The sequence below is a fragment of the Heloderma suspectum genome, chromosome 2, assembly GCF_057233095.1.
Source record: "Heloderma suspectum isolate Gila_16-S chromosome 2, 16-S_ref, whole genome shotgun sequence".
In the NCBI taxonomy this organism is placed as follows: domain Eukaryota; kingdom Metazoa; phylum Chordata; class Lepidosauria; order Squamata; family Helodermatidae; genus Heloderma; species Heloderma suspectum.
In genome coordinates this window covers 221,032,689-221,045,332 of record NC_139459.1, presented here as the reverse complement: position 1 = coordinate 221,045,332, position 12,644 = coordinate 221,032,689, and the positions used below count along the sequence as shown (strand labels likewise).

The following is a 12,644-nucleotide window of genomic DNA, read 5'->3' as shown; positions in this document are numbered from 1 at the left end:
TGGGAGGAAATCTCACAAATATGCATTTTTTTACTCACTCACCCACCCTAATTATTTTAGCAGAAGGAAATGGAAATCTTTATAATGGTTCTTTAAAGAACATGTCTAAAGTATCTAGCATGTTTTTAAATTATGCTTGTTTTTCTGGAAGAGATTGGGGTGAGAGGGGACTAGAGTGTTTCTAGTTTAATTAATAATAAAGTAAGAACAAGCAAATAGAACACTGATCTGTTTTGGTTTTGTTTGCATGCATTTTTTCCCTACCTGTATAGTATGGAATTGCACTGTCCATGTCCCAGCTATGATGAGATGGCCTTCAGCTGGGCAGCACCTTCTAACGAATGTGTTTGCCCTTCTGGCTTGCCTCACCCAACTAAGGGTGCATGCTGGCTGGGGCATGCTGGGAGTTGTACGACGTTGTTTCTGTCTAAACATGCATAGGATTGCACTCTAAATTGCTTTCTTATCTACCAGCATGATAAATCTGAGCTGACTTGTGTCTCTCTACCATAGGAACGCTGGAGGGTGACAACAGAACAATCCAAAGTGGACTCCTTACAGCATTCACTAGAGGAACAGAGAAGGGTCATGACCCAGCAGCTGACCATGGAAAGGGAAGAGTTAGACAGGGCAAAGGTTAGAGGTGTCCATGTTGTTTGAGTGGTGCTAGCCACTGTAAAGCAGGGATGTTGAACCTCTTTCAGACTGAGGGCCAAATTCAATTTCAGAGAAACTCTCAGGGGCCGCATTCCAGTGGTGGGGGGGGCAAGGGCAGAAGGGGCAGGGCCAAAATACCAAAAATATCAGCATATTTTAGCTTAAAATTCTTACTGCCAGTAATTAAGCTTTGGGAGAAGCATTTCAATCTTTTAGAATGGGGAAAAAACTGTGCAATAGCCAGAAAACCACCAAATGGTTGGGGGAAAGGGGGTGGGGCCAGGGGAGGAGACATGGCCATATGAGGAACCCTGGAGGGCTGGAGTGGGACCCCAGGTGAGCTAGATTTGGCCCATAGGCTTGAAGTTCAAAACCCCTGCTGTAAGTTGTAAACATGTCATGGTCTGTACAGAACTGAAAGTTGGGAGGAAAAAATCAGTACAACTCTTGTATTTCCTTGTACTTCCATTTATATTGCCTGCTTCTCTTGCTTTATGCAGCTATTCTTTCATGCAAGCAACAAGAGATTTAAAGCAGACACAAATCCTGTTCCCAAGAAAAAATACAAAGTGTTGGAGTTTTATTTTTCCAGTGCAGCTGACTATAAGGGGAAGTTCATGACAAAACATCAAGCAGAACAAAACTGTCTTAGGGCGCAATCCTATGCATGTTTAGACAAAAGAAAGTCCTACAACTCCCAGCATTGCCCAGCCAGCATGTAGGACTTTGGTCTGTCTAAACATGCATAGGATTGCACCCTTAACCTTTAAAAATAGCATTAGGTTATGCAGTTTGTGTAACTACATAACCTTCATTTTGGTGCTTCAAGAACCACACTAGCTTCTCTGTCCTCTTTATGTTCATTGCTCCCAGAATTCTCTGCTTGACGAACAGAAGTCAGTAATGCAGAAATGTGCTGAGGAGCGCCGAAAACTTGCTGCAGAGTGGTCAGAGCTCCACACCCAACAGAGGCTGAGCAAAGAGCGCACAGAGCGGGAGGTTGACCGGGCTCTGCAGATCGACTGTCAGAGAGAAGGGGCAATCATGAGCCTTGCAAAGGTAAAAGGGGCTTAACCTGAGCTCGCTTAGTATGGCAACTTCCTTTCAGTTCCACAGCTCAACCCTGGAACGCATGGAGTAAAACGCTGCGGGAGAGTCTAAGAGGATATTTGGGTAATGGAGCATTGGCTTATAGAGACTTGTCTTTTAGAAGCTAATAGAAACAACACCGCATGAATGGCTTAAGGCAGGTGTGGAACATCTGGCCCTCCAGCTATTGTTGGACTTTAAGTCCCATCAGCCCCAGCCAGGATAGCCAGTGGTAAGGGATGATGGGAGTTGCAGTCCAACAACATCGGGAGGGCTGCATGTTTCCCATCCCTTGCTTAAGGGTATAACTGATGATGATGATAATTATAAGAATTTGTTATTTCTACTTCACCAATGTGTCTAGAGCAGCTTACAACGTGAAAAAATGCAGTATAGACATAAAACACAATAATCAAGTTAACTAAATTTAATTTTGTCTGAGCATGTGGTAGGTACCTGGCTAGATGGAGCTGATTCAGCGTAAGGAGCTTCCTTCTATCCTATTCACAGAAATACAAAATAGAAAATTTCTGGGGCTCTTTTTATTAGGAACAAGCAGACCTGAAAATCAAAGCCAATGAGCTGAGATCCAAGGAGGAACAATTGGCTAGAGACCGGGAGATTCTGGAGCAAGAGAAACAGGAGCTGAGACTGGAAAAGGAAAGAGTGAATGCAGCAGCTTTGCACATTAAGCAGAGGGTGGGCGAAATCAACAGTATGAGCAAGGTAGGAAAACCACCTTTCTCCCTTTATGCATCTGTTGTATTCTTGCTAGGAAAGGCAGGAGAGGAAGTTGAGTCAGTATAGCACAGGAGCCAAAGAATAGATTTTGTTCTGAAGGTCTAGTTTCTAGTTTAGTCTAGTTTCTAAATCATAGAAATATTGAGGCCCACTTCACTTGCTTTTGGAAGGAGAAAAGTTATATGGAAAACATTTGTGGTGTGATCTTAATTCGGCTTTCCAAAAAGTAGGTGACATCTTTTGTTGTTCAAAAGTATTGTTATTGTGGTAAAGAACAAGGCCATGGAATGTACTTTGCCTAACACATGACACTCATTGAATATCCTTTTTGTTGTAGTATAGAGGTTCTTGGGAGAGAGGCAGCTAACAAAGACACAAATAAAAAAAATCTTTAACATGCACTTTTAAAAGCTAGAGAATGAAAGCGTTGTAAGCTATGGGGCGGGGAGGTTAAAACAGTAAGCTGGGGAAAAGGGGACAAGGTGTTTGAAAAATAAATCAGAGGGAAGGAGCAAGTGGAGAACAATATAATGGGAAAAGGGGGGAGTAATAGCAGTAGTGAAATTAGGAAAACTGTTGATGTTTGGGTTACAAGGCCAGACACTAGGTAGGTGCTATAAAACCTCTGACTTCAGATAAGTGTCGCTAAGGCATTGCTCTACCATGGTCAGCAGTAAGCAGAATTAAAATGGTGGTTCCACACAGCACTTTATATAGCATTATATTCCCTGTTTAAAAAATAATAATCCAGCAATGCCCTCCTATAACCTCGTTTTATAGTCTGGTTTGGAGAGGACCCTTAAACCACAGTTTCCAAATTCATACGTCAAAGGAAACTGTGGCTTAAGAAACCAGAGTATCTTTATTGAAGTTGGACATGTGAGGGATGAAATGCTGGGTTAATGGGCACAATATTCATTCCTGGTCTGATAAACCATGGCTTATTAGACCAAGATTGTGATGTCTGAATCAGGCCATGGTGCAAACCAAAAATTTAAAACCAGCAAGGAAATTTCTCCGCAATATGTGCAGGATGAAATACGTTTTACCACACTCAGCAGTGAGGGAGAGGCACTCTGCTGGTGCTTAAAAGCACTTGCTTCTTGACTTACTGGGTGCGTTCGGATGATCACAGGGGCCAATGGCGGTGTGGAGCTACACTGCAGGGAGGGGGAGTGGAACCATGGGCCACCCTCCCTGCACACAACTGCCTAACCATGCCAGGCAGCATGGTTTACTTACCCCCAGTAGCCATCCCCCCTCTGATGTCCTCCCCCCAATGGCCACTATGACGGAAATGCGCTTGTGCCAGCTGGGCCTGTATGGCAGATCTTGGCCATAGAGATCTCCCAAGCAGGGCAGAGCATTGGTGGGGATTCCATCCACTCTAGGCAGCCATCTCTCTGGCCGCTTGTGTTAGTCCATGGGAGCTCCCCACATGACACGGTAAGCCACCGCGGGGCCCTTTACCCCTACTGCATAGCATGGGTTCCGAGGGTGGTAACTAACCCTTTGTGGGTGGGGAGAATGCCCCCCACATGACATGCTAACTCCTCGTGGGTTGCTCTCAGTATTTACCTACTGTGGCTTAGCGTGTTGTGTGAACCCAGCCATTATGTCAAGTTGAACCTTGGTGCGGAATATGGGTTCTAGGGCAGTGCCCTGGTGGGCTCTAGCTCAGCTTACATCCTCGTTCTTTCTCCTTGTGCTGCACAGCTATCCTCCCAGAAGTATGAAGAAGGGGAGAGAGCCCTCCTGGAGGCAAGGAAGGTGGAGTCTGAGCATCAGGCAAGGCTGCATGCTGTGCAGCAGCAGATGGAACGGCTCAAGCAGCAGGAGGAGCATCTGCACCAGGTAATCTCTCTGGAGTTTCGAAACAACATTGTTCCTTGGGTGCCACCATCTTTGTCAGCCTCAGAATCTGGCTGGGCTGATTATAATGTTATAACCTGCCACATGCTGTGGGCTCAAGATGGGCAACATTCCCAAAGATAAGATAGATAAGAAGTAGAAATAATAGAAAGGATGGGCAGATGGATAGTTAGAAAGGATATATGGATAGATAGGAAAGACACACACACACATACACACACACAGCTAGTGTATCAGAAGCTTCGGCTTAAACAAAAAATGCCCCTGGACACAGCTACCACTTGCTTTTTTGAAGCAGCAGAACTGGATTCAGGACCGCTTCCTGTTGGTAAATGACAGACTACCTGGTAATCTGGAGGCATATAGCAAGTTTAAAAATGGAGTCCATACACAGCATGTTTGTTGAGCATGAGGGCGTTGCAAGGTAAAGGTGCCACAGAGCCTCCTACTAGAATGTTTCTCTTTCTTTTTCCCCTCGGACTGGGTCAGGAGCGTCTCAGTTTGTCTCATCAGAGGAGGCAGCTTGAACAGCTGCGGGTGCGACTTCCAAGCAATCTACCGCTATTCCAGACCATGCCCCAAGTGCCATTGTCAGGTGCTCAAGCCAATGTAATCTCCAGCGCACACTGTAAGTAGCTACACAGACGCCAATAATCCCCTCAGGGAGTGTTTTTGATGAAAAGAATAAGGGTAAAAGTGCAAGATGCTAATTCCATGTATCTGCGAGGGCCTTGGTGTGTAAATGTTTGTAACGTTTATGAGAACAGTGGCCTCATAACATTTGGGGAAGGCAGATTGATTGGCTCTCACGTGATAGTTCTGATGTCCTCAGTGAAATGACTAACCTCGTTCTCTTTCCAGAAGAAACCCCATGTGAAGTATCTGTATATGTAACACATATGTCTCATTACTGTACTTAAGTTTATTTTTCCCCAGATTTGCCTCTTCCTGTTCCTGATCTAGCTAAAGTCAACCCTGGCAACACTGGAACCTCCCAGGGCCTCCCAAGATCAGGACCAGCAGACCTCTATGCCAAACTTGTGCTGCATAAACTAACAGCAGAAAGAGTAAGCCTACCTTCTCCAGCATTTGATCTACTGTGGACTGGGAACATTACATCTGCACTGGGCTTGTATATCTGTCCGCATAGTTTCATTCAACTTTTATTTAACCTGTTTGCATTTACCTCAGTTTCAGCTCTTAATTGTTGCATACTTGTTTGAATAAGAGCTCTGTTTAGCTCACAAAGTGGTAAATGGAAACAGAAAGGTAGCACCATGACTAATGGAGACCCAAGCATACAGCCTCTGCATGCTTCCACCAAGAAACTCGTGGTTCACTGATGTTGTCTTCCTCCTTTTTTCTTCCTGAGCATGTGTGTGTTTTAACAGGATCATGATTTCTTGGAAGAAGAGCAGTTCTTCTTAGAAACCTTGAAGAAAGCTTCCTACAAGACTTCGTTCCAGTCAGTATGAGAGAAGATGAATCCTGGAAACAGCCCTGCCTGGATTTGCGCTCTGTCCTAATAAAATTGGATCTTATCACTTTGAATGGTTAAAAATGCTTTCGTGGGGAATTAAGTATGTAAATATCAGTCAAACCCTACTTTGGACGAAATTACATAATGTAAAATAAATGTTTCTTTTAAATTTCCTGTAAACCCTTCCTTTTGCCAAACTTATAGGTTGTTTTTGTTTTGTTGTTTTGCTGAAGCTCTTTGCTATTAGCTGGCTTTGGAACTTGGTCCTTTTGGGGCAGTAGTGTACCCCTGGTCATATCACATCCCCTGACCCCATAACCATCTTGCATTCCTTTAATGGGACCTTTCCCACCATCTGTGGGCTGAAACAGGTCACTGTGTGATCCTATACATGTCTACTCGGAAGTAAGCTCCATTGAGTTCAATGTGACTTCCTTCCAGGTAAATGGGTATATAGTCCTGAGTCTACAATCTTAAGAGTACTAACTTCTGACTCCTGTGTTCCTTGTACATGATCCTACCCCTCTGATTTGGTTTCTACTATCTTATGTTACTGGAGCAATATGGTACGCAGCAACAAGGAAGCATCAGCCACATTATTTTATAATGTAAGAACTGGGCTTTACTCTGTTTTAACACTCTATCAGAAACTAGTGTGTCAGTATAGCAGAACATTATCCAATAGGCCCAATGGCTCCATCAGCTCTAGTTTAATATCTACCACGTCTGTGCAAATGCTGTACATTTAAAAACATTATTATTTGAATCTGTAATTTGTTTCCAGTACAAAACTTTAGGCTTAACATGTTACCTTTCCCATCTGCTAAATATTCCAGTGTATTACTGGGGATGGTAGAGAGCTCTCTAGTTTCTAAATGGTTAGTTTTTCTGTTTTGGTGGCAGAAACTACTGCTGTGGTCAGAGTGAATGATTGTGAAAAGATGACTTAAACAGGTAGCCAAGCTGTCACCTGTCAGATTAGCCTCCATGCTATTAGGCTGTGAAATGGAGTGACTGACTAATCAACAGAAAGCTTATATAATATTAATGGATAGGAAGGGCAGAATGAACTTTACTATATATTTTTTGATAATGTTCTGTCACTTCTATTTTCATTATTTCTTTGTAGGAGCCTCATGTTCTCAGCAATTGCACTGATCTATACTTGCATTGTGCCTGCAGTTTGTTGTTTATCCTATTAACCTGGCACATCCCATTAAGGCCTTAAAGCTTAATAAAATCTATAGGCACAGAAAAACAATCTCCTTAGGGAATCAGTGTGGTGGCTCCACCTCACCCCCTTCGACTGCCTTAGATAATATAATTTAGCAGGAGGAGCTGGGTGTTTAATCCCTACGTGTCACTCTCTGCTCTTTTTCATTAGAGCTTTCATCAAGGAGACAAATGCTGTTTATTTGGGCTGCTGCCTGCATAGTAAGAAACTAATAAAAGCAGAGGAGACCATTGATTTCATCAGGCAGTATAGAAAATCACAGGACTTAGTTACGCATATAAACCTCGAACAGATGAGGTGGACAGCAGGAGAATAATTCTCCAATTATCCCAGTGTGTGACAGTTAAGGAAGTAGTCCTTGAATTCTCCTAATGAAGCACAGTAGTACTGGGAAGCGGGACGCAACTGAGCATGTACAACTGTATTGAGTCTGATCTTACCTCTGCAGCAATCAGCCAGTGTTTTTCTGGTCAGTTGGCAACCCTACTCTCAGTTTGCTTCTGCTTTGTGTATTTTGGTGTCACTGTGCTGACAGAATGCAGGCAACTTTGGTGGAGCCTTTTAAAAAGGCAGGTGTATCTATCCCTATCATGGAGCTGTAAAAGAAACAAGAAGGGTTGCCATCTAAAAAGGGCCCACTTTAAATAGCACAAGCGCACATGACTGAATGCTGGTCCTTATGTAGCCAAGACGGCACCATCCATGTACAATAGGGAGATATTAGCAGACTTGGGAAACTCTGAAGTTTGCAGAAGTACAAAAAAACTTTAGGGGAAAAAACCTTGGATGGGGGAAATGCCCCCAAACAGCCCAATGAGGACTGAACATGATCAGTAGCCATGGAATGTCACTGTTTGGGAGAAGCGGACAGAAAGAACCTGTCTATCGAGGCATTTATTGTGCACTTGTGATTCGTCATTCATGATAGTTTGTGGGTGCTTTAAACAATATTGTCATCCTCCAGGGCCTCTCCCATACTTTGCAACCATCTTAGCGCATGTGTTTCTTCTAATCAGGAAAGTCTGGTATATCAGTGAATGGTAGCATGAAACCCTAGTGTATTTGCACAATTCCACTGTACCACAGCATCATTTAGTGGTTGTGTAATGGAACATATAGAAAGGCAGAGAAAGAAAAACACAGGAAAATGGAGCCGATGTTAATCCCACAACGTACCTAGAAGCAGCAGTCTTGGTAAAGTAGCAGGTTAAAAGCCTCATGTAGGAAAGCCAAACACAGGGGGAGTGAATGGAGTGGCTGGAATCCTGAACAGCAGCGCTCCACGCTGCAACCCTTTGTTGCAGGTCACACTCATTAGTTTTGATTATGCCTGCAGATTTTTTTTTCTTGTGGTGCTCATGCAGGGCCCATTATATTTAAAGCAACCCTAACTCAATCTGACGGACAATCCATTGGTGGTAGATTTAATAAGCAGCATTTTTTGTGATTCAAAGTATTTCTTGTACATTATCACAGTAATCTTTATAACAACCATCCTCCATTGCAAGTGCCAGACTGAGGGCCCAAGTAAACATGTGAGCAATCTATGATTGGCTCTCCTGCCATTTTTTCTGGGTTAAAAGAACTTGAATTGGAAGAGATTAACCCCTTTCCTCAACCCTTTTTCACTACTTAAATCACCTCCCTGCCCAGCTGCTATTTATGAGGGGGGAATGACAGGTACAATATGAGTGACATGAACCCTCACCAATTACAGTGGTCCTGATCCAGATTCACACACGCCCCCTGCTCCCCCTGCCCTTTTGAAAGAAAAATACAGGCCTCGTTTAGCCCTTAGACTGCCATCTTTAATACAGATTATTGTAAACTCTTCTGAGAATAATGTACATGAATTACTTTGAACACAACAAACATGCCATTAATTGTTCTGTGATACTGGCTTGACCTGGCTTCTTAGTGAATTCATGGCTAAGTCTTGATTTGAAGCAAGGCTGCCTCAGCTCAGTCTCAGACACACTATGCCATATTTACTTACATTTTGTTCCCCTTGTTTGAAGTTGAAAAAATTGAGTTACATTTTATGTAACAAACCAAGTCACAAGCAACCTGCTTTACAGACTCTAGTTTCACACTAACCAAACTGGATCCATTCTCGCTGTACTACTGGCCTCTGGTGGTAAACAGCAGCCAGAACCTAATGTATTTGAATGAAAAACACCTGCCCCTTTGTAAATAAAATCTCCTCCTACCTGTCCTAAGCCACTTTCCCAGCCGCATCTTCCCCCCACCTCCACTTGCTAGCATTATTGAAATAGTAGACTTCTACTACAGTTATAGAGTTATTGCAAACCACTCTTAGCCTCAGCACCCAGACCTGCAGTATGGAGATAATAACACAATATTGCAGATTGTCATAATCCAAAGTCTCTTGGTGTCAGTCCCTTCTCCCACCTGCAGTATGAAGGTAACACTAGACAGCAACGCAAGTTGTAAACCACTCGCACCATTAGCCTTCCAACCTGCAGTGTGGTAATAATAACGCTGGACTATATTGTAAGGTAAGCAACTCTCAGCCTCAGCCCCCTTGCCCAGTGTGGACTTATTTCTGAGCTTCCTGCCTTCTCAGTGATAGTGCCCCGTTTGTGGAATTTCCTTCTCAATGGTAGTCATAGAATTATAGAATAGTAGGGTTCGAAGGGGCTTATAAGTCTGTCAAGTCCAACCCTCTGCTCAACCCCCAGAGTTTCCAGCAACAGTTTCTGCTGATTTTTCTCCAGCTCCAGCCGCCTCACCTGAATGTATTTTAAAACAAATTATATTTGGTTTTGATGTTTAATCTTCACTTTAAAAAATGTAAAAAATCAGGTGGAACATAGCATGAATGTGGAGAGTCACAAAAATCACCAGATGATGCTAGGGGAACGGAAATGACCTTGTAATGCTCTACTTGGCCTCCATGGAAGAGCCGCTACGCACAGACGTTAGCCCTCTTCTGAAGTAACGCTCATGCACCGATTCGACACACGAGCGGGTCTCGCTGACTAGCCTCACCATGGCCCACGTCAGCTGGTCCTGCCCCCAACATCCACATGTACAGCACAGATGTTTGCAGTGAGGAAGCCTTCGCACATACAGCTCTGACTTGAGAACAGGACTCATCTCTTCAACTGGCTTTGGTGCAGGGAAACCTGGGGGAGGGAGGCTGGACAAGAGACCCTGCTGGCAGACACAGACAAATTTGCTAGTTACAAAGTAGTTCTGTTTGTGCTAGCTGCAACAAAGCTAAGAGCGGCCTTTCTGAATCACATCAGTGACAAAAGCTAATGGGAGCTTCATTTTCCAACCGTATGCTTAAAACTTTTTATTTGTATTTCCAAGGCCCTATTTGTGTTTTATTGGATTGATTGTTCAATGTTTTATAAATATGTTTTCTTGTGTTTATATTGTAATGGCCATTGGCTGTAACAATACAATTTGAGCGACGACCCAGGGACTTGACAAGCGTGAGGAAGTCTGTTTCTGACAAATGTGGTTAAGCAGTGATCACATCTCTGTGGCTCATGTGCCCTTGGCCATATCCACATGCTTAGTCTCTACGGAGGAGCTAGGCCACAAACACTCATTATCCACACCCATTTATGATAGTACAAGCAGGGCCTTCAACACAGCACTGCAGTGTGGAGTGCTCTGGTTCGGGGCACCACCCAGCTCGCCGGTCAGCCAAGCCCTCTTCCAGGATACTCCAGTCCATGGCCCTGCCTGGTTCTCCGTTTCCTCCCCGCAACAGTCAGTCCGCATTCCGTGCCCACTGAGCCTGCTCCCTCCACAGTGTGTTGTTTTGGGGTTCCGCCACAAAAACAAACCATTGTGGATTGTTCTTAATTTCTAAAGTGTGTTTGTACTTCTGCAAACCTTGAGTTTCCCCAAGCCTGCTGATACGCCTCGCACTTGGGCGTGGATGGTGCCATTTTAGCTACATAGGGATCCACACTTGGAGAATGCGTTTGCTATTAGTATCTGGGATAAAAAGAAAATTAGGCAGACCTACTTCTACCTCGGCCCTTGGCATGGTGAACTCACCTGACCTTCCCGCTCAGTGAGGTGAGTCTGGGCACTCAGCAGCTCGGCCTGGTAGCTTGCCAGGCTCTCCTGCAGTCGCGCTTGCACGCCTGCCAGCCTTTTTTCATATCCACTGATATTTGGTGAGCTCAGCGCGTGGGGTTCCGAGGGCAGGAGCTGACAAAGGGGGGAGGAGATAGGCGGAGAGATGCAAACGAAAAGCACTGTTAGTACGGAAAACACGGGCTGAGAAGGACGGAGGCCATTTTCCCAGGTAAGTTGCCGAATGTTTAGTAGCCCTCAACACATCTCTACGGAGTACGGTGAGTGTGGTCAAGAGAGCAGGGGGGACCGCAGTGGCTTAGTGGTTAAGACACTGAACTGCAGACCGGAAGGTCGGCAGGACAGCAGTTCGAGACCCGAGTGCCACATGACAGAGTGAGCTCCCGTCTTTAGTCCCAGCTCCTGCCAACCTAGCAGTTCAAAAGCAAGAAATTGCAAGTGCTGCATTCAATATGCCAACAAATCTGGAACACTCAACAGTGGCCACAAGACTGGAAAAGGTCAGTTTACATTCCAATTCCAAAGAAGGGCAACGCCAAAGAGTGTTCAAACTACCGCACAATTACGCTCATTTCACATGCCAGCAAGGTGATGCTCAAAATCCTACAAGCTAGGCTTCAGCAGTATGCGAACCGAGAACTACCGGAAGTACAAGCTGGGTTTCGAAGAGGCAGAGGAACTAGAGATCAAATCGCCAACATTCGCTGCATCATGGAGAAAGCAAGAGAATTCCAGAAAAACGTCTATTTCTGCTTCATTGACTACGCTAAAGCCTTTGATTGTGTGGATCACAACAAACTGTGGCAAATTCTTAAAGTGATGGGAGTACCAGACCACCTTACCCGTCTCCTGAGAAACCTGTACGAGGGTCAAGAAGCAACAGTAAGAACCAGACATGGAACAACCGATTGGTTCAAAATTGGGAAAGGAGTACGACAAGGCTGCATATTGTCACCCTGCTTATTTAACTTATATGCAGAGTACATCATGAGAAATGCCGGGTTGGATGAATCACAGGTCGGAATTAAGATTGCCGGGAGAATTATCAACAACCTCCGATATGCAGACGATACCACCCTAATGGCAGAAAGCGAAGAGGATCTCAAGAGCCTCTTGTTGAGGGTGAAAGAGGAGAGTGCAAAAGCTGGTTTGAAACTCAACATTAAAAAAACTAAGATCATGTCATCTGGCCCTATCACTTCCTGGCATATAGAAGGGGAAGAAATGGAAGCAGTGACAGATTTTACTTTCTTGGGCTCCAAGATCACCGCAGACGGTGACTGTAGCCATGAAATTAAAAGACGCTTGCTCCTTGGGAGGAAAGCTATGGCAAACCTAGACAGCATAGTAAGAAGCAGAGACATCACCTTGCCGACAAAGGTCCGTCTAATCAAAGCTATGGTTTTCCCAGTAGTAATGTATGGCTGTGAGAGCTGGACTATAAGGAAGGCTGAGCGCCGAAGAATTGATGCTTTCGAACTGTGGTGC

General features: G+C 44.4%; 1 protein-coding gene across 8 annotated transcripts in view; it reads left to right on the top strand.

The window, feature by feature from the left end:
* FBF1 (Fas binding factor 1) overlaps nucleotides 1-6,038 on the top strand; it is a 39,303-nt gene extending 33,265 nt beyond the window's left edge. For 3 of the 8 annotated variants that reach the window (XM_084838145.1, XM_084838144.1, XM_084838148.1), the window contains 7 exons: nucleotides 514-636; nucleotides 1,531-1,716; nucleotides 2,296-2,472; nucleotides 4,204-4,341; nucleotides 4,849-4,987; nucleotides 5,296-5,426; nucleotides 5,751-6,038. In XM_084838145.1, the coding sequence (XP_084694271.1) occupies nucleotides 514-636; nucleotides 1,531-1,716; nucleotides 2,296-2,472; nucleotides 4,204-4,341; nucleotides 4,849-4,987; nucleotides 5,296-5,426; nucleotides 5,751-5,834 (978 nt within the window). In that variant the 3' untranslated portion in view covers nucleotides 5,835-6,038. Of the gene's footprint in view, nucleotides 1-513; nucleotides 637-1,530; nucleotides 1,717-2,295; nucleotides 2,473-4,203; nucleotides 4,342-4,848; nucleotides 4,988-5,295; nucleotides 5,677-5,750 lie in introns of those variants that run through there. The other 5 variants (XM_084838142.1, XM_084838141.1, XM_084838146.1 and 2 more) reach the window with 4 other exon arrangements.
* The last annotated feature ends 6,606 nt before the right edge of the window (nucleotides 6,039-12,644 follow it).